General features: G+C 35.4%; 1 protein-coding gene across 1 annotated transcript in view; it reads left to right on the top strand.

Moving 5' to 3' along the window:
- Window positions 1-27,642, top strand: part of DOCK2 (dedicator of cytokinesis 2) — a 344,199-nt gene that overhangs the window by 240,186 nt on the left and 76,371 nt on the right. Inside the window, exons 30-32 of the mRNA XM_070735887.1 lie at window positions 14,627-14,705; window positions 22,839-22,939; window positions 23,036-23,094. Of these exons, the coding sequence (XP_070591988.1) occupies window positions 14,627-14,705; window positions 22,839-22,939; window positions 23,036-23,094 (239 nt within the window). The remainder of the gene's footprint in view (window positions 1-14,626; window positions 14,706-22,838; window positions 22,940-23,035; window positions 23,095-27,642) is intronic.

The raw sequence follows: 27,642 nt of genomic DNA, 5'->3' as shown, positions 1-27,642 counted from the left end.
GGATGATACCTCTCGCTTACCAGACATCTGGAAACCAGCCCTCAAACGTATCCCAGCCATAGAAACCAGACTCAGAACACACATTGTAAAACAATCAAGTAGCCTGCAAGTTCCAACTACTCAGGATATCACGCCTAATCTACAACCATTAACTAATCAACATACCTCAGCTACATCAACGACCCCAATTGTTACCCCACTGACTCACCAGGAAGTTTCTACACAGCAGGCAATTGCTGAGCCATCAAACCACACCCAGCCACCAGTATTTATAGAAGGAATGCAGCTCAGGTCTCGCAGTGTTTGCCTGAGAACAAGGACAGAAGCACCAGCCTGAAGATGACGAGTGAGACCTCGTCGAAATGTCGCCAGAAATTTCCAAATTTTACACGGGAAGAAACCCGAATATACCAAGATCGATATATATATGTGTGTGTGTGTGTGTGTGTGTGTGTGTGTGTATGCATGTATATGTATATGTATATATACATACACACACACACACATAGTAAAATACATGATGAAGGTTATAGAGGAGATACTCATAGTAAAATATATCTAAGAAAGAATAGTAATAAAACATATTAATGAAAGAACAGAAGAAGAGATATAGGAATAGAAGAAAGGAATAGGAGATATAGAAGAGCAATAGGACAGGGAACGGAAGGCACTCTAGTGCACTTGTACTCGCCCCTTACTGACCTCTTAGGAATCTGGATAGGTCAACCATAGATAATCTAAGGGTAAATTGTTGGGGGTTTGGGGATGACACTATAGTCCGGTGAAAGATGTTGAAACAAAATGCACAAGCCATGCCCACAGTGTGGTAGTAAAAAGTTTGGTAGCCCATCACTGGATAGAAGGATGAGTAAACCTTGAGACTGGTGAGATTCTAACTGCCAAACTGCAGGCAGCCAGAAGGCTGCACTCTAACCAATGCGTCACCAAGGCTTATGTTACACTACCACACCATGTTCTTTGTTATTCCAGTGAAGATTGTTCAGTTTTGGTGCTAACTCCTGGCACTACCATAGCAGAGATTTTTTTCTAGCATTTGTCTTTTACATTATTATTTAATTTATTACTTGAACACGTTTGCTCTTCTTAAGTACTTAAATATCTAGGAAAGAGGCTAAGTTTAATTTGCAACTTTTCCCAAAATGTGACACCCTCCATATCAAAGTTAATTTTGTTTTGTGTTTCTAGAGTTTCTAGTTTTATAGTCTCAAAGAACGAGGAACAATAATAGTCTGCACAAGAAACCTGAACTTTGATTGCACCTTAACAAAAGCTAATCAAATTAACAGTATCCATATCAATTCCAAAATAAATTTCTCTAAGATCAATAAAAATGATTCTCAGTAAAGACCATTTATAAAAGTAAAAACCCGATTGAATGTCTGAGAAATACACATTACAGATATCTTTTGGATATCTACCACACTCCATTTTAATGGGGCTTCAGCATCACAACAGCCTTTCTCCTACTCTGAAATATACACTGCTCAAAAAAATAAAGGGAACACTTAAACAACACAATATAACTCCAAGTAAATCAAACTTCTGTGAAATCAAACTGTCCACAAAGTATTCAATGAGAATATTTCATTCATTCAAATCTTTTTTTTAGTATTTTTGTTATTTTAATATACGTAGCTACTGCTTTTCTTTTATCACGTTACAATTGGAAAGGTGGGGTTTTTTTCTCAACTAATGCATCAGCAAAGCTACTTGATTTCAGTACTAAATATTTCAGTATCGTATAATTTTTGTAAAGAAAAGTAGTGCAATGCACTCCCTAAAGCAACAGACATTTTCTAGGAAAGCACATTCTAAGAACTCTACATTTTCTAAATGAATGTTTTCTTACTCCTATAATTGGAATCCTTTTTATATATAAATTGTACCAATTTTACAAATTGCTGCTAGCTTTCGATGCAATTTGTACAGTGTGCTTCGCAAAAACATAATAGGTTTACCGTATGACCTCTGGGCTTGTTTTAATATTTATGTTTATTTACCGTAGTAAGACATTGCATAATGAGAAGCAAATTATTGTAATTTCCTGCGTTGTTTATACATCTTGAAGCAAAGGATAATTTGAGCATATATTGGTCTTTTCAGATATAAAAATAAACTGTAATTTACATTTAAAAACACTAGTCTGTAGTTCTTCTAAAGCCACATACAAAATGCAACAGTAATAATAAAATGTTAAGCAAGTATAATAATTGGATTGCAGAACATTTTCTGTTCAGAATTCTAGCCTTCTCATATTTTCTTTCCCTCTTTCACAACATTTCATCAACTAATAATATAGCAGGTATTTTATATTTCATATTATGTATTCCTGCATCTTCCCCCAAATAGTTCGATACTTCCTTCTCTAGTTTGATATTACTGTTTCAGCCATTCAAGCAATAACATTAATGCCGAGAATATAAAAAGAAAAGAGATACAGAATTAAAAGTGAATATAATTCACTTTTAAACCTGAATACAATTAATATTAAAGGGAGGGTAGTCTCTTCCATGTAACTCTAAAAGCAGGAAAGTACATAAAGAAGAAAGTTTTTGCCAATATTTTGCATGCTGTGTTGTTTCTCTATTTTCAGACAGTGCTTAAATCATTTAAAAATATGATCCTCCCATCTCTTGTCTTTGAAGCAATTTATTCTTCTGACTTAGTGTGTTGTTTCTGTAGAATACAAAGTGGATCAAGTCTCATCATCTCTGATTAACATTAATTCTGGTGCTATTGTACAGATACCTTTACAAACTAATTGTATGAAGTCTAGCCCATCTCATAGCTGGATTATTCAGATGCTTCCTTCCCATTTAATTTGTAGCTACACCATCTATGGAGAAGCTACCACTGAAGGACTTTGTCCATTCCTATCTTTTTGGCACCTTGAATATGGCAGTTTATCCAGCATCCCTGTCACTGGAACTCCTGTTCTCTTTTTACCCTAAGCTTACAGTGGTGATATTTCTGGAAATTATATCAATTTAGATATTAGGAACTTGAGAAGAACAGTTCATGTCATAAGGTTCCTTGTGTCTAGGGAGCTAGGATATTCAGCCTTGAATAGCAGCTACAACAAAAATGTTCTTCCTCATCATTGTTTACTGTGTTCATGACAGTTTAAGAAGAATTATATTCTCTTAGCTATGAATGTTAAGCAGTATATCCTGTAATCTGTAGAACATTATTGCTGCAAGATTTGTAAACTAAACAAATATTTATTAGTCCCACTTCTCAAAGCTCATGCAACAATCCCAGTAAATATTTGCAGAAAAGCTGTCATAAACAATTTTTTTGGCTGTTTTAAAGTCATGACTCTGGATCAATAGACACTAGGTGTAACAATGCTAGACAAAGAACTTATGCCACAAATGTTGCCCTGATAGGGGAAAAAAACATTTATGCCACAAATGTTAGCATTTTCCATATTTTTGATGACATCGGAACAACTAAACTGATAAAGATTGCCAGTTTTGGGAGGATTATTTTTTAGGCTCAGGAAGAAAAGCAACACAAATAAAAGCAGTATTTCAAGAGTGAAATACTGGCCAGGAATAGAATAGAATAAGAGGGGAGGGGAGGGAAGGGGAGGGGAGGGAAGGGGAGGGAAGGGAATTTTATTGGCCAAGTATGACTGGATACACAAGGAATTTGTCAGTGTATATGCTCTCAGTGTATATAAAAGATATGTTTGTCAAGAATCATAAGGTACAACACATAATGATAGTCCGCGTACAAATAAGCAATCAAATCATATTAGGAATCACTCAATATGAATTGTAAGGATACAAGCAACAAAGTTGATGATTTTTCAAAAAATATAACCACAAGTGCTACTGGCAATTATATAAAGCAAACATAGCAAACTGAATACCTTGCAGATGATATATACTATAAATCTGTATTTGACTTATTTCAAAATCAAAATATATTTATGATCAATTCTTTCAACTGAAAAAGGAATGCTGTAATTTCAAAATGATATTTGAAGGTTAAAAAATTATGTTTCATTCCAGGAGAAAAACAAAAATTAAAAACCTATATATATTATTTCTCAATAGGTTTGCATCTGTTCACTCAAAAGAAGCTTTAATTCATTTATTTGTCCTAAGCAGATCCCAAAAATAATATTCAAATTTATAAACCATTAGATCCTGTTTATCAGTAAATAAAGTTCTGAGTGTAGTATACTCAATGTGCCAATTTATTATTTCTGAATTATTTCTAGCTTCTTCTTTTTTTTTTTTTGAGTTTTGCATTTCTGGGAAGACTTGCTGAAGTATTACTTATTTTTTGGATCAAGCAGTTTCACACCTAATACATACTATTTATACAATTTATCTAAGCAGGTGCTTCTGTTAAGCTATCTGGGTTCACAACATGAATTTGTCAATAGTTATTACCAAGAAGAAATAAAGCATAGCAGATGGTCTCAATTGGAGATTATCCAAGCCAGAAAGTAACTTGAAAGAGCTCCGAGTTTCCATGACAGTGAAATTTTCCATCAAAATGGAATGGAATGAAGTCATATGCTGGTCAAAGCAACTTTTGCCTGGAAAACTTACATCAGAAAGCAAATGTAATGAAAATTGGTGATTGGTGATTGCCACCAATTCTATACTTAAGACAAGGCCTACAAGAATAAGAGGGCGAACTCAGGAAAGATGAGTTCATTTTATTCTCATAGGACTTGTCTTAAGTATAGCCATTCAATTCCATAGAGGGGATTGATCTGGATAGCTTTCTGAGTGGCAATAAGGCTAGTGAAGAACAGGAATGAATAAGTAATTGGTCAATTAGAAATAAATTTCTGTGATATTTATTTGATATTTGATCTTCATTTATCCTTATAAACAATTTGATACTCCACTGTAATCCAGGAAATATGTTTGAAATTCTATATTTTCTCCTTCCTTTATGTTTTTATGACCTTTAATTCTTATTATGTTCTTTGTAATCCACCTAGAGTCACTGGTTGATCTAGAGGGATTGGTTGACATATCCAATAATTGAACCAGTAGTGGGTTCTAAAATCCTTTATTACTGGTTTACACTCCATGTGTGTGCAGAACCATCCTGGGTGGGTGAGTGGCGCCTCCCTCCACTGACGCTACCAGTTTTTAGAACTGGGCTGAACCGGGAGCAACACACCACTGAATTAAACCTACTAATGTTCTATTGAGCATGAGACAGTTACACATGACTGAATGCAAAGGAATCCCAAATTAACAATCCCTATAAAGCATTCTGAAAAATACTGATGCTGGAGTCAGTTTCAAGTAAAGTTTATTCACTGCATAACAGAAACAGAGTTGCTACACAAATTGTATCCAGGCGCAAACTGCAACAGTATCAGCTTTCCCAGATGTTATACATTGTTTCTTCCCGCTCAAAATAACGGACGTGCATTTGAATTTCCCGGGCATTTTAAACCAATCACCATTCAACAGTCTATGACTCAACTATTTACATAATGCTAATGAATATTCAACACCTTCCTTTCCAAATCAAAAGTGGCAATTCTCAAAAGAGGATCTTGCCTACAAACTCTACCTGTCTGCATTAGAAAGTTTTGACGTGGGTGATCAACCTAAAATTCACTTTTGTTTTAAATATTATTTTCATTTTATTCCTGAAGGAGGTCTGCATTTTCAAAGAATGCAACCTCAGGAAGAAAACAGTTAAACTTATTATGCATCTGACTTTGAGAAAAAATCTGCTGATTCACTCTAAAACTCTTTTGTATTATTCCAGCAGTTGCTTTAAGATAGCAAGCTTATTGCTTTCCTTTGCACAATGCACTCTCCTGTGGCCGGTCTCTCTTTTGCTGCCTTTGGCCCTCAAGGTGAAAAATTAAAGTCAGCACTGCAAGCTCAGCATTGACTTTATCTCATCTGCTATGTTTTTCATAGCAGAACCAGTTGTAAAGGCTGGATCCTCCTCTTGCATTTACCAAATCTGTACAAAGCCTGGGGAAGATGAAAGGAAAAAGTGTTTGTACTAGCTTGTAATCCTTTATGCTCTTATCACAGTAGATTGTTTGCCCAAAGGGGGGGAAAAAAAGATATGCACTCTCATATTTTGGAGGAGGGAGTAAAATGCAATGGAGAATGACAAATACTGCAATTCAGAGAAAGGGTTTGTCATATGATACACATAATTGGTTCCATTCTCCATCTCAAAAGGAATTTGTAGGACTCTTGTTAGGGGCGTTATTTGTGGTTCTTCATTTTAGAAAGCAGGAGCAGAATTTGAAATATCAGGGGTGTAATGTTGAGTGTCCAAAGGAAATTTTAGTGGGTTATTTTTGTTCATCATGATGGGGAGGGGGGAAAGAATGCTACTCCAGCGCTTTTACTGTATACTGCTCCAAAATTGGAGGAGAGAGGATTAAATGTTCATCGACTATAATGTAAGACTGCATCCTTTAATTCACAACCAGTTTGGCCTAGTCTAGTGTCTAAAGCACCAGGCTTGAAACCAGGAGGCTGTGAGTTCTACTGCTGCATTAGCCATGGAAACCAGTCTGGTAACCTTGGGTTAGTCATTCATTCTGTGCCCAACTCATCACACAGGGTTGTTGTTATGGGTAAAATAAGACGAGGAAGGAGAGAGAGAGAAAGAGACAGAGAAGGAGAGAGAGCAGAGAAAGATGACAGTCACATTTGCAATGCAATTTAATGTTCTCTTAGCTATTTCTTTTAAAATCAAATTAACAGGATTCTTTATTTATAACTAAAGGTGTGTAGAATAGAGATTTTAACTGGTGTCTAGTTAGTTACTGGGATTTAAATTCTTAGTAAACATATTATCTGGAAATTCTGAAAATTGTTGTCACTCCTGGGAAATCAAATGGAATAGTTTAGTTCATATGGTAGTTGGGAAAATTTTGCAAAGATAAAAAACAGAAGCTGAGATCTATTGCATTCTATTAAAAAGGGGTATGAATTGAAGTTTGTCGAACACTTTTCCCCTATTATGTTGCAAGTTAGCAATTCAAGAAGAAAATGAAAGTAAAGATTGGGTGACTAGGTTAACATTTATTACTTCTTGAACCTAAACAGATGTTGAATTTAGGAATGCATAAAACATTCTGACCTCAAAATATTTTGAATGCATTGAATTTGAGCAAAATTCATGTCTTTTCAGTAGATTTGTTTTGAAGTCAGAACAAAGCATGTTCTCACACTGAGAAAAACTGGCTATTTTGAGTGATGCCATTTCAAGGGTTCTGTTCAAAGAAAACATCTGAAAATAGGACTTTCCTGCCTCAAAATGGGCCTTTCCAATTATTTCAAATATGAAACAAAAAGGTGCAAGTTCAGATTGAGAAATTGGAACAAAAAACACTGGAGTCAGTAAGTTTTGTTTTGACAGTATCCAGACAGTATTAAATTGTATTGATGGAATGTTTCAACTGGGGTACATTTCATTTTTAGCTCAGAACAATTATTTCCCACTTTATACAAAATGGGTAACAGATGAAAAACAAAAGGATTGCTCCATTTGTTGAAGAAAAACAAAATACTCAATAGTAATATGAAATATAAAAAATAATCATAAAAATATCAATTAATCTATGAAGAGGGAATAGATAATCTTACAGATATTTATTAGCTTCAAGATGTTTTTCATCCTGTCCATGAACAGGATGAGTTTTGTTTGTTGTGTATTGTTTTGTTTAGAAAATATTAAATAGCACACCATAAGCATTAGGACCAGAAATTATCATATATCTAGCATTAGTTATTGAATAAAACTTTCAAAGCTATGATAAACATAGTGCCCATAATATCATTATTTTTCTGATATTAAATATCAGAAGTACTGATACTGTATATTTGCAGTACACCACAAGACAGAAATATTGATATGCTGTTAAATATTATGTATTGTTCTTAGCAAAAACTGAGTAGCGTTAGCAACTCAGTCTGGAGGCTGTGAGTTTGATCCTAGGTAGTGGCATGGGGTTGGATTATTCTATTCTATTCTATTCTGTTCTATTCTATTATTCTATTTTATTCTATTCTATTCTATTCTATTCTATTCCATTCCACTCCACTCCACTCCACTCCACTCTATTTTATTACTTCCTCTGGGATCAATGTCTAATAGACTACTGTCAATCAGGAAGCAAGACAGTGACATTAAGAAAAAAATAATATTGCATATTAGAAAAGGTTGGTTTTTCCCCCCAGGGATTCCTTAAGGTGAGATGGGGACTGCAAATCAGGAAAGGCTTTCATGCATCTACCTGCATAAAATTGTTTAATATGAGATGTTCATTGGATTATTATCAATAAATAATAAATAATTAGCTGCTTATAGTTGCCCCTTGGGAAATGGGCATCAGACTGACTGACTGACTAAGTGACTGATCAAGCAAGCAAGCAAGCAAGCAAGCAAGCAAGCAAGCAAGCAAGCAAGCAAGCAAGCAAGCAAGCAAGCAAGCAAGCAAGCAAGCAAGCAAGCAAGCAAGCAAGCAAGCAAGCAAGCAAGCAAGCAAGCAAGCAAGCAAGCTTTTACAGTAGGTTTTCAAAACTAGGGAAGAAGGAATTGAAGAGAAGTATTTCTCTTCTATGGGGACAGGATAATATTTTCAATTTCATTTCTCACCTTAGATAGGCATTTCAACTAAATTCAATCGATTTGGATTCTGTTTCTCATTTTGTTACTTCAAAGGACACCTAGACGGCTAGCCAAGCCATGCTAATATGATGCACTTTATCATCTCATCCCTGCCTAGAGTAATGAACCTGAGCATAGAATGAATCTGTCAATCAGGCCACCAAACCCAAATCTAAGCTGAATAAATTTGTGAAACATGCACAGTATTTGTATGATATCAATTCAGTACATTTTATAGAAGCTAAGGTTGCACTGGAAACCTTTTAGGGTGAATTTTAATATTAACATTGTATCACAACAATACTAGAAAGAGGAGAGCAATCTCCTAATATTTCTTAAATATTAACCAGCTTTCTTTGCAGGTTCACACAAAAAAAATCACAAAATTCTGACTTGTAAGTGGTGGTAGCAGTGATGACAAGTGATGACTTTCTGACTTTCATTATAATCTAATGTTTGTTCAGACAGAGTCCTTTCCAGGGTGGTTGGTGGTATAACAATAGCACTTATACTTACTGTATTTTCCAGAATATAAGATGCATCTTTTTCCTCCCTAAAAAATGCTGAATACATACTCTGAATGTAACTTTTTTGAAGCTTTTTTCTCCAACTCTAACTAGATGATAATGATTTTCCCTGCTTCCTATTCCTTCTAAAGAAGTTTTTTTTCCTCCCAAGTCTTTGCAGGCTTGTTTTCATTCCTACTCCCTCTGAAAAAAAACTTTTTCAGCCTTCACGAAGTGCCAATGATCTTCCTGGCTTGCAGCATTTCTTTTTATTCCGCCCAAAGCAGTTTTTCCTACCCTAAGTTTTTGCAGGCATGTTTTCATTCCTAATCCCTCTGAAAAAGGCTTTTTCAGCCCTAACCAAGGGATAAAATAATGCAATGAAGCTGAACAAACTAAGGATGCTAGCCAGATGAATACTTGGTGGGTAGATTTCCCCCCCTATAAAAATACAGTATATACCCCTTCATAGTGCTTTACAGCCCTCTCTAAGCAGTTTACAGAGTCAACATATTGTTCCAAACAATCTGGGTCTTCATTTTACTAAGTTGGAAGGATGGAAGGCTAAGTCAACCTTGAATTGGTCAGGATCAAACTCCTGACAGTGAGTAGAGTGAATCTGGAATACTACATTCTAACCAATGTGCCACCACTTGCACTCATGTAAGTGATTGAATACATGGAAAGTGGGTTTTGTACTACTAACCTTCATTCTATCCTCTTTAGCTAATCTCACTCTATAACCTTGAATCTAGGAGTCAGATATTTAGTGATTCTCATTATTTTTACCTTATTTTAGCACATTTGATGTCAGTAAGTCATTTTCTCTATTGACCTGCTATATCATCAAACTGAGCAGGTCAAAATATCCTACGTTCCTGATTTTTATTTATTTATTTATTTGTCAAGCTTAACAGATATAAGTATAAACATGATTATAAATACAGGAAATGGATATGAACAAATAGGGATAGTCAGCCAAGGATAGTAGTCATGTTGGTGTGCCTATGCACACCCCTTAGAGACCTCTTAGGAATGAGATGAGGTCAACAATAGGCAATCTAAGTTAAATTTATGGAGGTTTGGGGATGAAACCACAAAGTCAGGTAGTGCATTCCAGGCATTGATCACTCTGTTGCCCAAGTCGTATTTTCTGCGATCGAGTTTGGAGGGGTTTACCTTAAGTTCGTATCTATTATATGCTTGTGTGTTGTTGTGGTTGAAGCTGAAGTAGTCATTGACAGATAGGACATTGTAGCAGATAATGTTGTGTACTATGCTTAGGTCAGACCAAAGATGGCATAGTTCTAAGTTGTTTAAGCCCAAAATTTCCAGACTGGTGGCATAAGGTATTCTGTTGCAAGCAGAGGAGTGGAGAACTCTTCTCATGAAATATCTACACATTGCTAATGTGTAAGACAGAGTATTTGTTGATTGAGATTTGGAGTTGCCAATTGTTTGACCATTCTGACACTCAAGGTCTTTTTGTAGGGCAGCAGCATTGTCTGTGGTGTTGAATAGTTTTACCTCATCATCAAAGAGAAGGCACTTACTTATAATATGATTACAAAGGTCATTTATGTAAAGTATAAAGAGTATGGGTCCTAAAAGGCTGCCTTGGGGGACGCTATGTTAACAGATGCAGGGTTTGATAAGATGCTCCCTATTTTGAGTACTATCTGTTTGACAGGAATACAGTTATGACAAAAGAAATGACATAAGGTTTTAGTTTTGTAAATAGTTTGTCATGTACTACTGAATGAAAGGCTTTACAGAAGTCTATGTAAATTGTGTCTATTGCTTTGCCCTGGTCAAGTTGTGTAGCCAAATGTTTTTGCAGATTGCAGGACAATTTTTTTCCAAATTGTTTGTTAGAGAATAGATTGTTTGTGCAGGGTAATGGATTGGTTTATGATTAATTCCACGACTTTGCAGGTTACACAACACAATGAGATTGGTCCATAGTTTCCAACTAGGCTGGGGTCTCCTTTTTTGAAGATAGGGATGATCATGGCTAGTGACCATAGGTTGGGCAAGGAGCTGGTCATGCAAGATTTTTCATAGACTATACTTAGAGGTTCTGCTATGGCAGTGGAAAGCTGTTTTAATAAGTAGGCAAATAATCCATCAGGTCCAATAGGTAAAGATGGTTTTAGCCTATGTAGTGCCTTTTTGACGTTATCTTCTGTAAAATTGATATGTAGTAGATTGTTGCAATTAGTTGTGCTACAACTGTGAAATGTCAGGTATGAGCCATTGCTGTTTACAAAGGCTGAACTGAAGAACATGTTAAATATGTTGGCTTTAATGGCTTCAACATCACAATCTATACTTTTAGGGTGGAATGGATCTCGAGTCTTTAAGTTTGTTGTTTATAAAATTATAGACGGCATGGGTGGATTTCATGAGTAGAAGGTTTTCCTTTTGTTTGCTGTGGTAATTGGTGCATTTTCTCTTTATCTGGTGGCATAAGGTTTTGTAACGGCTTTTAAAGTTAGCTATGTAGCCAATTTTGGAGATTTTGCCAAAGAATTTGAAGAATTGAAGTTTCCTTATTGTTATGGATAATTTGTTTTTTCTGGCTTTGGGTTTATTAGTTGTATGTACAGTTTAATGACTCTTTTGACTTCGAGAAAAAAATGTTATAATGATATTCGACAGTATTACAGTCAGTGAACAGAATTTGCCAAGCAAGAGATGAGAGGTTGGTGTCTATGAGATCATAGCTGGCTTTTTTAAAGTTATACTTGGAGATCGCATCATTATGATAATCTTTCTAAGGACGTATATTAAAACAAATGTCAATCATGCTGTGGTCACTGTTGGAAAAGGATTCTTTATTTGTAGACCATAAATTGAGTTTAAACTGTTGCAGAAGATGAGATCAAGGCAGTTGTTGAGTCTAGTGTTGTTAGTTACTAGTTGATCCAGTCCTAGATTAGTAACAGCATTGTACAGTGTATGGGTTCGATAGTACGTTTGTTGGGCATAGAACATCCTGCTGTGACCAAGAGGTGGAGCTCTTGGCTCACAATCAGGAGGTTGTGAGTTCGATCCTAGTTAGAGGCAGATGTAGGTTTTCCTACCTGGGCAGGGGGGTTGGAATAGATGACCTTCAACTCATCTCCCTTCAAGCTCTGTTAATCTGTTAAATCTGTTAGAGTCCAATTAATAAGAAGTAGATTGAGGTCTCCAAGAAAGATAAGAAGGTGTGGGCATGAGCTGCCCACATTAGTAGTGACATTAATTTGTTTACATGTACAGTCATAATCAGGAACTCTGTAACATAGTAAGAAGCGAAAGATAGTATTTAAGATTGCAGACGATGGTCTCAGGAAGAGTGAGCTCATGTGTAACTTGAATATATTTCAGATTTAGGGAATTTTTATAGAAGATAGCAACACCACCACTTCCTCTATGGATTTCATGATCAGACCAATAAACGAGATAGTCTCTTACTGTGGTAATGGAGTCTGGGATGAATGCATTCAGCCACGTCTTGCAGACAAATATAATGTCAAATATAGTCATATATTTAAGAGGATTAATGAACTCATCAAGAGATTAATTTTGTTTACGAGGTTTCTTGCATTAAGTAGCTTGCATTTAAGGTCTATGGTGATGGATATTGATGAAGTTAGGGGTGTGCATGCCTAATTTGGCAAGATGTGGCTGGGAATTCCCTTGAAACATATTTTACTAATCTGAATGCTATTCAGTCAAAAGAAAGCACTATTGTATATACACAGTTTTTCTTAAAAGAGCATACTGCTTAGAATGTTAGATTATAAAACAGAATTATTTCACTTCCAATAGTTGTTTCAAAGAAAGAATTTAACTTGTAGCTAGGAATTCCTATCAAAAATCTTTTTTCTATTCAATTATTAAAGGCAAGGGCATCTGGCCATCTCCATCAAATAGGCAGAATTGTAACCAATTGTACAACCTCACAAGAATCCAAGAACTGATAATTCTTCCTGAAGAAAGAAAGCCTTAACCAAAGGCTTCTAGCAATAGCTGTCTTTCAAAGGCAAGCTCTATATACAGAAATAATAATCACACACTCATTGTGTTGCTTTCTCTGCCATTTTATGTAGCGGGTTACTGGGTCTCCTCTTTTAGGGCAGCTAGCTTATTTCCAAGTGACCTTTGTTTATTATGACCATATCATTTTTCTCTGACTGTATGAGAACTATTACAGTCAGTAATAACCTAAATTAAACATACTAAACAAATAATTGCCTCAACACTGTCAGACTTTCTACTAAATCTGCACTTCTATTCTACTAGTTTTTCTCATCATTCCTATCACCCATTTCCTCCCATGTTGACTGCATGACTGTAACTTGTTGCTTATATCCTAAGATTTTTATTAATATTGCTTCTTCATTGCTTATTTGACCCCTATGACAATTATTAAGTGTCGTACCACATGATTCTTGACAAATGTATATTTTATTTTATGTACGCTGAGAGCATATGCACCAAGACAAATTCCTTGTGTGTCCAATCACACTTGGCCAATAAAATTCTATTCTATTCTATTCTATATTACTTCAAAGTCAAGAAAAACAAGAAAAGGAAAAGTTGGTCTTGGTTCTTATTCTCATTTGCTTTTTTTGTTTAATTACAGGAGACAGTGGTACTTACTTTTTTGGGTTCCTGTACCAACAGTGGTTTTATTAATTCAAATTATATCCTGTATGGCTAATAGAAAATAATTGGCAAGTAAATATAATTTAATAGCTGTGGGTTTTTATATTGCTAGGCAGTATGTGGGAGGCTAATTCTAATGAGCTGAGACTCCATGTAAATAATTAAAGAAGTTAATATTTCTGTTTGGCTGATCAATTAAAAAAAGCCCTTAGTCCTTTAAAAGTAAGCATAGAAGTACCTCATGGGAAACATATTGAATGTGAAAGATTTATTAGGCTATATGCACACAAAAAAAACTGTGGTTCTGAAGCACACCAAAAGATTTCCGAATTGCAGTGGTGAGAACTAATTAAAATATATTTCAAATCATAAATTGAAAAAATATGACCTTGTATAGAATGTACCATTTATTATACACTGTTGAGTGCAATTTATATTCTAACTCTTTGTTAAATGCTCTTCCCTTTGGCATAGCGTAATTCTATTAGATTTGAATGGGAGTAACCTTGTTGCCTCTTATAATGCCTTGAAATCTTGGCTGCTCCCTGGGCATTGGGCTTGTCCTATCATGGTTTCAAAAGTGAAATATGTTCCTTGGCTGCACTTATATGGTTTGGCCCTATGCCATATGGTATTGTTGTGTTTTTGTCTCCTTTGTTTTCATTATTTATTTTCTTTTTTTATCTTTTAATACAATGTAGGTCTCCCAGAGGTCCTATTTCTAAGTTGGGTGGCCCTTCACATAATCTGTATTGATAATATATATATATATCATAAATTAAGGGCTTGATTTTCACTTTATTTTTCTTTAGAGTGTTTCTGAGAGCCATCAACAAATTTTCTGAGACTATGAACCACAAGTTTCTAGAAAACATGAATTTTGAAGAACAAGTAAGTGCCATATTATTTGTTTGTTTATAAAACAGAATTTACTTGTTTTGCACCACCTTTTTTTCAGTGTCTTCCCAAACTGTTTGGAATTAAAGTGATAGAGGATGAAATATATCTGGAGGTCATTTAATTTGGGAAAACTATTTCCCCCCAGTTTTGGTTGTTGTATGGTTCTCAGTCTGATTCTTTTACCAGTTTGGATGATTTCAACACAAACTACAGAATAAATAATCATGTAATACTGGACCATCATATATACATAAATATCAGAACATTCTTGTTTGGCATAGATATCTTTAATATCAGTAGCTCATTTTGCTTCTTCTAGAGAGGGTCTATACTTGGAAAAATTTCAAACTGAGGTTGAAGTTTGGCCCTTACCTGATTTCAATGTAGGGAGTGATGTAAAACTTTTTTTTTTAGCCAACCATGTTTATTTTGGTGTTTCTTAAAGGTTTTAATTGTTATCCCAAAAGTCAAAATATATTCTCAATGTTTGTAAGCTGCTAGAACCATATAATGACAGTATGTATGTATGTATGTATGTATGTATGTATGTATGTATGTATATCTGTATGTATGTATGCATGTATGCATGTAAGGAAGGGAGACTAGTATAGATCTATTTCAAAACCTATTGCTCTCATCAGCTAGCCATGCCCTTACCAGGATTTGAACCTGGGGAGTCTCTGCCTGTAAGGCAGTAGCTTTAACCTCTAGACCAGTGATTTTCAACCTTTTTTAAGCCGCGGCACATTTTTTACATTTACAAAACCATGGGGCACATGGGGGGGGGGTAAAAAAAGTTTGGACAAAAAATTCTCTCTCTCTCTCTCTTCCTCCCTTTCGCTCTATTTCTCTCTCTCTCCCTCTTTCTCTCCCTTCCTCTTTTTTTCTCTTTCTCCATCCCTCTTTCTTTCTCCCTTCCTCTTTTTTGCTCTTTCTCTCTCCCTCCCTACCTCCCTGTCTTTCTCTCCCACCTTTCCTCCCCCTCCCTCTCTCTCTCTCTTTCTTTCTCTCGCTTGCTTTCTTTCTCTCTCTTGTTCTCTTTCTCTCTTGCTTGCTTTCTTTCTCTCTCTCTCATTCTCTTTCTTTTTCTCTCTCGCTTTCTTTCTCTCTTTCTTTCTCTCTCTTGTTTTCTTTCTCTCTTACTTGCTTACTTTCTCTCTCTTGCTTTTTCTTTCTCTCTTTCTCTCTTTCTTTCTCTCGCTCTCTTTCTTTGTTACTTTCTCTCTCTCTTGTTTTCTTTCTCTTTCTGAGCTTCGCGGCACACCTGACCATGTCTCACGGCACACTAGTGTGCCATGGCACACTGGTTGAAAAACACTGCTCTAAACCACAGGTTCTCCTCTTCTCAGTTTGTACCAGGGAAGAGTTATATGGTTTTTTTTCCTGTCAAATAACCCTGGTATACCCAAATATGGGAGGCAGCATACTTCTTCCTTTTTGGCTCTCAGCCCCTCCAGGGCCATATTCAAGGCAGCTAAATTTTTTAATAGCCAACAAACTATATTCTATATATGTAACATATTTTTGTTGATATATAAATATATATATTTAACACAATAAATAGTTATTGAGAAAATTGTTTAGCATGCAGAAACAAATATTATTTATAGCAAGACCTCAAGAAAATAAAGAGTTAGCATACCTATCCTTTTTCTCAGATTGAATTCACACATAATTAAATATTTTAATCAGAGCAGCAAGCAAAGTACCAAAATGGTGAATTATCAGGCAGAATTTGTTACTGTCAAGTAATGTGAGGCACATGGCCATGAAATCAAAATTATATCTCCAAAAAAGGCCTCAGAAAGGACCTTAAGCTTCCTTTTTGTCCTACTTGTTCCATAATGTGACAAGTAAAAATATGGTTTATAAAATTCATGTAGTAAATGTGAATAATATTAATGTAAAAGAATGCATAATGAGTAATAGCTCTTTTCACGCCAGAGCATGAATGATAAAGCATAATTTCCTTTACTCTCTGAGATTTAACAGACTGCATGCCACTGGCATGCCAGATCTCCTTTTTCTTCCCACTGTTCATACTATCTCAATTTCGAGGCTGCATGATTCCATAGCAAGTCTGTCTGTCTTACATATAAGTTCAAATAAAACAAAATATTTATTTATTTATTAGATTTGTATGCCGCCCCTCTCCGTAGACTCGGGGCGGTTCACAACAACAATAGAACAATTCAAGACAAATGTAATAATTTAAAAACATTTAAAAAACCCGTTATTAAAGCAGACATACACACAAACATACCACACATGAATTGTATAGTCCCGGGGGAGATGTCTCAATTCCCCCATGCCTGACGGCAGAGGTGGGTTTTAAGGAGTTTACGAAAGGCAAGGAGGGTGGGGGCAGTTCTAATCTCAAGGGGGAGCTGGTTCCAGAGGGTAGGGGCCGCCACAGAGAAGGCTCTTCCCCTGGGACCCGCCAAACGACATTGTTTAGTCAACAGGACCCGGAGAAGGCCAACTCTGTGGGACCTAATCAGTCGCTGGGATTCATGCGGCAGAAAGAAGAAAACAAGAAGATAGCTGGTGTAACCAACCTCCCCCTCTCCCAGCCAATAAGCTGTTCAACTTTCAGGTGGATAAGACAAAAAGTATTAACGTCAAAGAAACAGTGGTGTATATCATTTATTGCAGTGATGGTCATGGATATTTTCTATGACCATCATATATCCATTACCAGTTGGCCCACAGCAAGTTGGCCACAGCAAAATAGTCATGGCAAGTTGGCCATGGCAAATTGTCTCATTCTGTTCTCTGTTATGGCAGCCCGTAAAGTTATCTTTATTGCAAACCTATATCAGAAATTAATAATACTGCCAAAGCAATTAAACATTTAAACTTTCCTTTGGTTTGGAACTTGCTATATGCTGATGTTAAAGAGTTAGAGAATTGGTTGGCATAAATGTTTTGCCGATCTTACAAGAAATGCTTGCTTTTGGGAGTTTTGATTCCCTTGAAACTTGCATGCAGCAGCCAATGCATATTTATTGACTTTTATCATCATTTACTTATTTATGATCTACCAGTTGGGATGTTTTAAAAAATTATGAAATGTCATTCAAAGCACTTTAACTTTCCTCCCCCCAAAATTGACACAGTGAAAATATAAACATCTGTGGCACCATATTCACTGAATGCCAATGGGTGGATATCATATTTCCCTCACAAAATAATAGGACATGACTTTCTATGGGGTTCTATAGGTGTGTATTTGAATTGAGGAGTTCAGTAATGAGGACAGAATAGGAAAATTTATGACTTTGCTCTGGCCCTGAATTTAGATTGATCCTTTCTCTTTAAGAATTGCACAGAAAATGGAATTCTATCAAGTGAGATTTATTTTCCTTGTGTGGCGATAGAAAACTTCACACATCAATTTGCAGGATGGGCCATTTCTCTCTCCTCCTCCTACCTTTCCTTCATCTGTCCCTTTAGCTTCTCCTTGTATGCTTGTTTCTCCCTTTTTCCAGAAGACTGCTTGAACATCTCAATATGGGAAAGAAATAACTCAAAAGTTCCACTTTATTGAATAGAGTAGAAACAACGTGAACCTTGAGATTCTTCCCATTCCTTCTCTAAACATTCTGTACTGAAAATGTTTTAGAAAACAAATTCAATCTTTGTACGTTATAGACTATATGCTATAATAAATGGTTTTGATGTTACATTGTTGATAAATGGTTTTGATGTTACATTGTTGTTTTTCTAACAGTGCTATTAGATATACATGCTGCATTGAGTTAAAAGAAATCAAAATATTGTTTATTCAGTAATGACCAGCAAAATTTGTAAAATATATAGCACCAAAGAAAAATCAAATACATGAAATAATATAAAGATAAAATAACAATGTAACATACACCACTATAATGGTGTTAATTAACTGGGCAAGGGTTAAAAAATATTACTACCTAGAAAGTAAAATAGATGTCACTTAAAACAAGATAGCTAATGCATATTAAATCTAAAATGATGAATAAAAGAGGAGGGATTATTTTTGTGACCACAGTTATGCATTGTTTTCATTGCAAAACTGAATTTGGTTACTGCACAAGTAATAAAGAGCTTTGACAGAAAAAAATTCTTTCCTGGAAGATACTGGGGGTTATAAAAAATTAATTTATTCCCAAACTTTTTGGAAAACCATGAAGATGTGGGTTTTCTTTGGATTTTGTGATAGATTGCTAGTTAGATCCAGCAGATATGGGATTTTGACGGCCCTATTAAATCTTTTCAATGTGCTATGTTTAAATTTTTACCATAAACTGCCTAGAGTCACCAGGTGAGATGGTGGCTGTGTAAGCATTGTAAATTATTAAGCACGCCTTTGATCTCATATTTTTATATGCTTACCTTGCACTGCCTGTATATGTTTCACTTTTTGAAAACTCATTAGAATTAGTTGTTCCAGAAGTTTCAGGAGAAAATGCAGGAGAAAATCCTGATCCTGACTGGAGTATTTTTATTTATTTGTTTGCAATTTCATGAAGATCAGAAACAGAAAGGCAACATTGGGGGGGAAAAACTTCACTTGTTTTTCAGCTCAACAAGGGTGCACCATTCTTTTTTCTTATCTCTTTTCCTTTGATGAACACTTCCCTCCATTTTCACAAACAAAGCTGTCTTGTAGATCAGGAGAATTTAGTGATTATAGAAACATAATGCTGACAGATGGGGATCTGGGAGGAAAGCTTTTCAAAAAGGATATTGTGCTGTATGCCATTATGATTGCGTTGTGTGCCATTTGAACATGCTTTGCTGCCTCGGAGGTTAATCCAACTCCTATCAAAAATTGTAGGCAGGAGCTTACAAGCAGCAAAAGAAAAATGTTATGGCCCTCTTAAGGCTAATTTGATTGTCCCTCTAACATTACACTTGATACAAGAATATAATTGAAAAAAAACTGAAGAAAATAGTATTGACATTGATTGGGCTGTGGAGATACAATATCAAAAACAACAATAATAATGCTTAAATGTGTGTTTGTGCTTTAAACTAAGAAAGAAATTATTACAATTCATTAAAATTATGCATTAAAAACTATGACATTAATTAATTGTTCATCCTAACAAATTACATAGTACATTAAGTAGCCCTTTTTGGTAGACTGGTTTATGTTTTGATCATAATGCAAACTTATTTAATAGAGAATTTTTGGACAATGAATTTTGAATAATTTATACTGTGGTACGTTTGAGGTCTGAGGTGAATACAAGGAGACATTGTAGGGCAGGTAAATCTGCTAATTTTAAAAATGAAGAAAGAAGAAATGAGACAGGCTGTAATTTTCTTCCTTCTAGTAGACAGCATACAGTATTAAATTCCTATTTAATATAGGAAATAAGAATAGGGGATCTTCAGAGGGTGGTGGCCTGTTGGACTTCAATTGGTCCATTGCAGGACCTTTTTCTTTACTTTGGCTAAACATTGTGTGATAGATATTTTCTTCTTGGGAAGTGCTGTGTGAGAGGAATAATGACTTCACAGAACAGTGAATACAGATATTCCACAAGGCTGAAGAAAATGTCTTTAATTCAGTGGTCTCAACCTTCCTAATGCCATGACCCTTTAATACAGTTCTTCATGTTGTGTATGACCCCTAACCAGAAAATAATAAAATTATCAGGAAACTCAGGGGTGGGTTCTGCCTTACCTCACTGCCAGTTCACCTCCTGCTGCGCTGCATGAACGTGCCTGATGCGAGTATGCTCAGAAGTTCTTCTGGTACACATTATTATTATTATTTGCAGTAGCCAATTTGCATGTGGGTGGACCTGCCTGAAGACAGATAGAGAAGCGGTGTTTTGATTCCTAAGACCACTGGAAATACAGTGATCCCTCGATTTTCGCGGGTTCAAACTTCGCGAAATGGCTATACCACGGTTTTTAAAAAAATATTAATTAAAAAATACTCCACGGGGTTTTTTCTATACCATGGTTTTTCCCACCCGATGACATCATATGTCATCACCAAGAGTCACTTCTTTCTCTCTTTCTTTCCTGTCATTCTCTGCTTCAATCATTTTCTCATTTCTCTTTCTTTCTCCCCTTTTTTCTATCATTTCTCTCTCTCTCTACCTTCCACTCTCCCCCCTCTTGCTCTCTCTCTCTCTTTCTCACTCTCTCTCTCCCTCTCTGTGAGAATGCCTGCCCCGCTTCTCCTGCAGCCCCCTTGCTGATAGCTGGGACGAAAGCGCTCTCAGCTAGGGGACTGTGAGAGGGGCGGGGTGGCATTCTGAAAGCGCTCAGAGCGGCTAGCAGCCGAATGAGGAGGAGAAGAAGCCGTAGCCGCCAGCGCTGCTGCAGGAGGACCCGTGTCCAAAGAAAGCCAGTGAGAGGGGTGGATCGGGGGGGCGGGGGGAGCGGCGAGCAAGCTGGAGGCGCTGGGGGGCAGGGGCGGCCAACATTCAAAACAATATTTGCCGGCCTCTGGACTTTTGTCACTCCCCACCTCCAACTTCAAGCCCGGCTCCTTGCGCGGCCTTGGAAAAAGGTGCGTGGGGGTAGTTTTTGGCTGTCCATAGCCAAAAATAGTGTTTTTACTTCCGCATCTCTACTTCGCGGAAATTTGAATTCGCGGGCAGTCTGGGAACGCAACCCCCGTGAAAATCGAGCGATCACTGTATATTGTTTCCAATAGTCTTAGGTGATCCCTGTGAAAGAGTCATTCGATCCCCAAAGGGGTTGTGGCCCAGAGGTTGAGAACCGCTGCTTTAGTATGATAAACAAGGTAAAATATCATTATTCCAACAATTGTCCAATTTATTCATTAATTTCCCACTTCTAATATTTTGATAAACAATTCAAGGCCACTAGCAAACATAATACTCCTTCCTACTACTGCTTTCTCAGAACAACCCTGTGAATTGGTCTGAAATAAATTGTACAGTCCAAAGCCATCTAGTTTGGCTTTGTGCTGAATGTGAGACTACAACTCACAGTCACCTGATTTCTAATTTGGTGCCTTAACAAAATTGGCTAGATTAATAATCCTAATGCTAGAAGTGGGCCTCACCTTCGACATCCGTAATAGCTGTAATTGTTTTAAAGTTCATCAGCCATAGGATTCATTCCTCAAGATGCTTTTCATTGTCACAATGGTTAGACAGCTTTAAGTTTTAGTGCAGACTCTAGTACCACCTCACATTGTCATACACGTGGCTGTGTTTCTTATAGTAATCCCCTCTGAAGCTTACTAATAGGCAGTTAACATGAATATCAGCTCTTTAAATTGAAGGAGATGAAATATATCAAAATAAATACTACTTGCAATTAATAGTTTGCTGTAATATATAAACTATAAAAATATGTATGAAAAAATCTCCCTTAATCACAATTAATAGTTTGCTGTAATATATAAATGTAATATATAAACTATAAAAATATGTATGAGAAAATCTCCCTTCTATGGAAAAATGAGGAACAATTTTGATCAATTTGTTGCAGCTTTTTCTAGGTAAATTTTGCTACAAGTAATTATTAAATATTGCTGTACTGATATTTGAAAACTAGAGTCAAAATATATTCCAGAATTATGTATTTCTGTTTTTCACCATTAAGAAATATAGCCAACATTTGAACTATTAGTAAAATGAAAATAAAGTTGATGAAAATCCAGAATTCTTCATAGCTTCATAGTATAATTCTTAAAGTTAAAAATACAGTAATAGGTTATTTTTGGACTTATTCCATGTGTATCTAATGAGTATTTTCCCCCGTGAAGCAGTTATGAAGAACTTACCGTATTATAATTTTTACCTCTAAAACTGCATTCCTTGGTTGGAGATGGAAAATTATTCTGAACCTCGTGTATGCAAAAGTTCTCAGGGTGTATGGTAAATTTATTGTTCATAAGCTAATGAACCCCATGTGAATCTCCAGATGCTACTCGGGGAATGCAGACTGGTGGGTATAAAAACCACACTCTTGTCTTTTTTATTCTAATTGCAATGTAATAATAGCACATAACTTTGCATCGTATTAAATCCTTTCTGCTGGCTGCCTTCATAAATTATTTAGGTTTTACACAGCTTAATACAACCTTCCATTTCAGGAGAGATGCATTGTAACAATTCGGTGTTCTGTCTTCTGCTCAATTTACAGCTCTGGAACAACTATTTTCATCTTGCAGTGGCTTTTATCACCCAGGACACCTTGCAGCTAGAGCAATTCTCCCATGGTAAATGCATTAAGATCCTGAACAAGTAGGTTTAGTTTTTAATCATTGCAAAGTGAATTTTTGCTTCTCATTCAGACAAGAAAGCTGGGATGAAGATAATGACTTTTGCTTTCCCTTTTAGATATGGAGACATGAGACGTTTAATTGGTTTTGCTATCCGTGACATGTGGTACAAACTTGGTAAGTTAGAGTACTTGAAAGCAAAGATGGGGGAACTTAGGCAGTAATAGTTTTGGGTTGGAAGGATGCGACAAAATGGACAATGCAAAATTGGTATAGGTACATGGTGGACCATATTCAATTTGAAATTATGGATAAAAGGATAAATTCGGATAATGAAACTGAATTGGGACAACTGATGGGACAGTGGGACAAGGTAAGAAGATATATGATGAGCAGAATCTGAGACCAAGCTACAAGAAATAAATTGGAATCACTCTATAATATGTAAATAGATATATTGCTCTTGGGTCAAGTGGATTATATAAGAAACACCCCCGATTTGTTGGTGGGGTATGTGTGTGTGTCTGGGTGGTGGGCACACTCCACTATGCACTGTTTTATGTTGTGTGTATATTAAACTTGTTAAAAATTAATTTAAAATTTTTTTTTTAAAAAGAAAGCAAAGATGGGCCTCTTCTGGTTCTTATGGATACCGTTTCTAATGAGTCATTCCATTTTATTAAAATTGCTTTTATTACATGGATCTTGTCTCAAGAAATACCTGCCAACTTATTTACAAGATATGTGCCTGAATGTATAATGTATCTGTTGCAGATAGTAACACAGACATTTCTATACATGCAACATTACTCAATATTATTAAGAACTGGAACGAGGAGACACTCGGGAAATAGTACAAAGAGGACTAAGAAAAGAGCTTTCATTTATAGCAAGAGGGGTTATGATTACCTTGTTGACTACTAACTTTTGTAGTTATAGAAACTGCCCTTCACATGTATCATTCTGGGTAAAATGAATTACATTCCTGGATATCAATTTTAGACAAGGTCATTTTCGTGTGTGTGTGTGTGTGTGTGTGTGTGTGTGTGTGTGTGTTAATTTAAAAAATGACTGCCTGTCCAGAGTAGCTGTTTCAGTTTTAGTTATAGAAATGGAAAGTTGCTTCTACTCTTTTTCCCTCTATTAAAAAGTTTCCTTCTCCGGTTTTACATTAATAACACATTTTGTTCACCTGTATACAATGACCATTTATTGTATACAATGAGCGTTTGTTGTTTAGTAATATTGGATTCCCAATTTATAAGTAAATAAAAATACTACCTGTCCAAGGGAAAGAATCTGCACAGAGGGACAAAGAAGTAAGAATTGAATACACTGAGCTGGGCTTGATTAATTTACTGCCAAGGAATCAAACTGAAACAGCTCCATATAATAATACAGCAGGTCTGTAATGATAATTCAAGGCAATTTTGCAGCTCAAAGGGAAACTTCTATACATGAAAATGGAATGTCCAACCACTAAGGTTTGTCTCAGCAAGTATATGGGTTTGCTATCACGTGAAGGGAAAAAAAATCTGTTTATTTAGGTTTCGAGATACATGAATTGTATTTTTGTCCCTATCTGTGATGAGGCTGTTTTGCCATTTGCCCAACAATATGCACCAATGACAAATTCCTTGTGTGTCCAATCACACATGGCCAATAAAAAATTCTATTCTATTCTATACAGTGAGATTTTTCTTGAAATTAGAAAAACATGGCAAAATTATGAAAGCAGCTGCTTAATATAGGATTAATACAGAATAAAGACGGAAGCTCTGTTACAATCACTTGAAAAAATTCCCTTGATTATTACAGAATGCCAACATATTTAATAATATGTTAATACAGGTTTTCTCCAGGGGGAAAAAGTAATTTAATTTTTTCTCCACTATTTAAATGTAAACTTATCGAACAATTATAAATCATCAAAGACCTACAATTCTCAGAAACTGCAGGTTTGTGGAAAATGTATTTTTTTAAATTAAAAAGTTGAGAATCCAGCAAGTCTTAACAAGTTCAGAACAAGAGATTAAAGGATTTGTAACAACTTGATGCAATATTGTGATATAATAAATTGTATGCAACAGTAAGAATATCAGTGGAAGAAAAATATTAAATTTACAGGGTATATAACGTTTAGAGAAAATTGATTAATTTTACCAACATAATATCACTCCAATATTGATTTCTAAAACTTATAATTCATTTTCTTAAAACTAATGGAAATTTAATAATTGTAACACCTCGTTCCATCAGTTTCGATCATATCTTTGCAAGCAATGCTATAAAGTTCAATAAATTCTAAAAGTATTTATTTATTTATTCAGCAAGTATACTTATATAATTGCCCATCTGACCAAAAAATGTTTATAACAACCACTCCCAGTCCTTGCAGAGAGGCAGCATACAAATCTAATAAATTATTATTATTATTATTATTATTATTATTATTATTATTATTATTATTAATTGACATACGTTGTTATAATACACTTTTGAAAACAATGATGGTTATAGCCAAATATCTTTGGCATTTCTATCCTGAAATAAAAACATAGTCTCATCCAGCTATGACTTTTCTGAAATAAATTGACTTTTTAACCTGCAATTTTTCCATTAATTTATATTAATATTACTAAACATATTTCAATTTAATACCCTGAGCTAACTTTAACATTTTACAAGGATACTGAAAGTTTTCCCATTGGAGAAGTTATAACCTCATATTTGATAAATAAATCTAATGCCAAATGTTCTTTATTGTGGAAATTCTGGGAGATTATAATTCTGTACATGAGCTTGTACCATATCTAAAATTTCTCTTAATATTACATTTTAACCTGAAAGCATTGCACCATTTGTTAAATTAAAAATAGATTTAGAGCTATGAATGGCATGCCTTTTTCTCTTATTTCTTTCGGGCTAGAGAATTATAGCTGTTAATTTATCTGGGCTCTTACTTCAAGGATAAATTTCTTACTTAGTGGGTAGAAATGATTGTAATTTTTCATTTTTGTTCTGATCACTTGTATTGATACTTGCATACTAATTTGATTTTAACAATGAGCTGTAGTTTTAAAATAATACAAGGTGTTTTAAGTATGTAAAATGAGAATTGATTATACTGGAAAGTTTTACTCAATTGTTTCAGGTTTTGTGATGCTGGGAAGGAAGGAAGGAAGGAAGGAAGGAAGGAAGGAAGGAAGGAAAGAAGGAAAATTTTGAAGTATCCCTCAATTTTCTTGATGTTGCATAACATACTTCCAAATAAATAAAGATTTCTCTCTTTTTTTTTAAGATTAGTAGCTTGGTGGCTGCTAAGTTGTCTCTTCATCTATTGATCTGCAACTGGAAATATATAGCTGCCCAAGTTTTAGTTATAGGGAGAGTTTAAAATGAAATTGAACAATTACTCTTTCCACTCAATCAAAGGTGAATGCTTTAGATGAGATCTGTCAAGTTGGCAAATTGGACTTTGCAAAAGAATGTCCAGAGTTCACCACCATACATTTTGTTGTTTATTGGACAAAATGCCTTGCCCATAATGCAATATAGGGAATCAAACCTACACCTGCTCTTGCTTTTTCATCTATCTTGTTTGAAACATTAGGCATGATTAAATACTGCAAGAGGGAGAACTATAAAGGTAATCAACCAATACTTTGATTTTTATTGTAATTTTACTTTGTTTTACACAGAGAGAGGGGGAGAGGCAGAGAGAGAGAGAGAGAGAAGGAAGAATATTCTATCATTAAGAAATATTTCAAAGCCCGGTTTTCTTGTTATAGGTGACATTTATAAGCTTCTTTCTTCTTTTTTCATCATCTGTCATAATTGCAAATGCTTCCTAAGGCAGACTCCAGTGGCGCTCTATTTCATGTGGCTTTAAGTCATTGCACAGCCAATTTATAATAGAGTTACCAGGACATCATTTCTATTCTGAGCTTTCTAATGGTTGGCATTATTCATCTAGGAATAAAAGCAGATGTGTTTTTTTCAGTTGTGACAGAGACAAGAGAACATATCAGAGGCTAGTGTAATGTTTTCTCTGACAAATTGGTTTTGATGGAAAGAGATGAGGAAATAGAATTATTTTCTCTTCCAAGAACATTCATTGATTAAATGTTAGGAACAGTAACCATTAAGAAAATATTGTGTAACTCAGTCAACTCATGTCAATTATCTGATGTGCAATATGCTTTGCATGTAATAATAAACAGACATATTATAATGTGATCTTGAATCATAAATGGACTACAGTGTTCCCTCGATTTTTGCGGGTTCGAACTTCGCGAATAGCCTATACCACGGTTTTTCAAAAAATGTTAATTAAAAAATACTTCGCGGTTTTTTTCCTATACCACGGTTTTTCCCATCCGATGATGTCATATGTCATTGCCAAACTAATAATTTTTGCAAATAAATAACAAAAATAATAATTATTGTTAATAAATAATTATGTTTATAAACATCAGGATCACTAAGTGTCTTATTCAATGGCAAGTACCAGTAATAATGGTGAGTAAATGGTTGTTAAGGGAATGGGAAATGGTAATTTAGGGGTTTAAAATGTTAAGGGATGGCTCGTGATACTGTCCATAGCCAAAAATGGTGTATTTACTTCCGCATCTCTACTTCGCGGATATTCGACTTTTGCGGGCGGTCTCGGAACCCATCCCCCGTGGAAATTGAGGGAACACTGTATAACAATAGTAGAAACTA

This window comes from Erythrolamprus reginae, chromosome 2, assembly GCF_031021105.1.
Source record: "Erythrolamprus reginae isolate rEryReg1 chromosome 2, rEryReg1.hap1, whole genome shotgun sequence".
In the NCBI taxonomy this organism is placed as follows: domain Eukaryota; kingdom Metazoa; phylum Chordata; class Lepidosauria; order Squamata; family Dipsadidae; genus Erythrolamprus; species Erythrolamprus reginae.
Note: the sequence above shows the minus strand (reverse complement) of the source record. Positions and strands in the feature narration are given on the sequence as shown.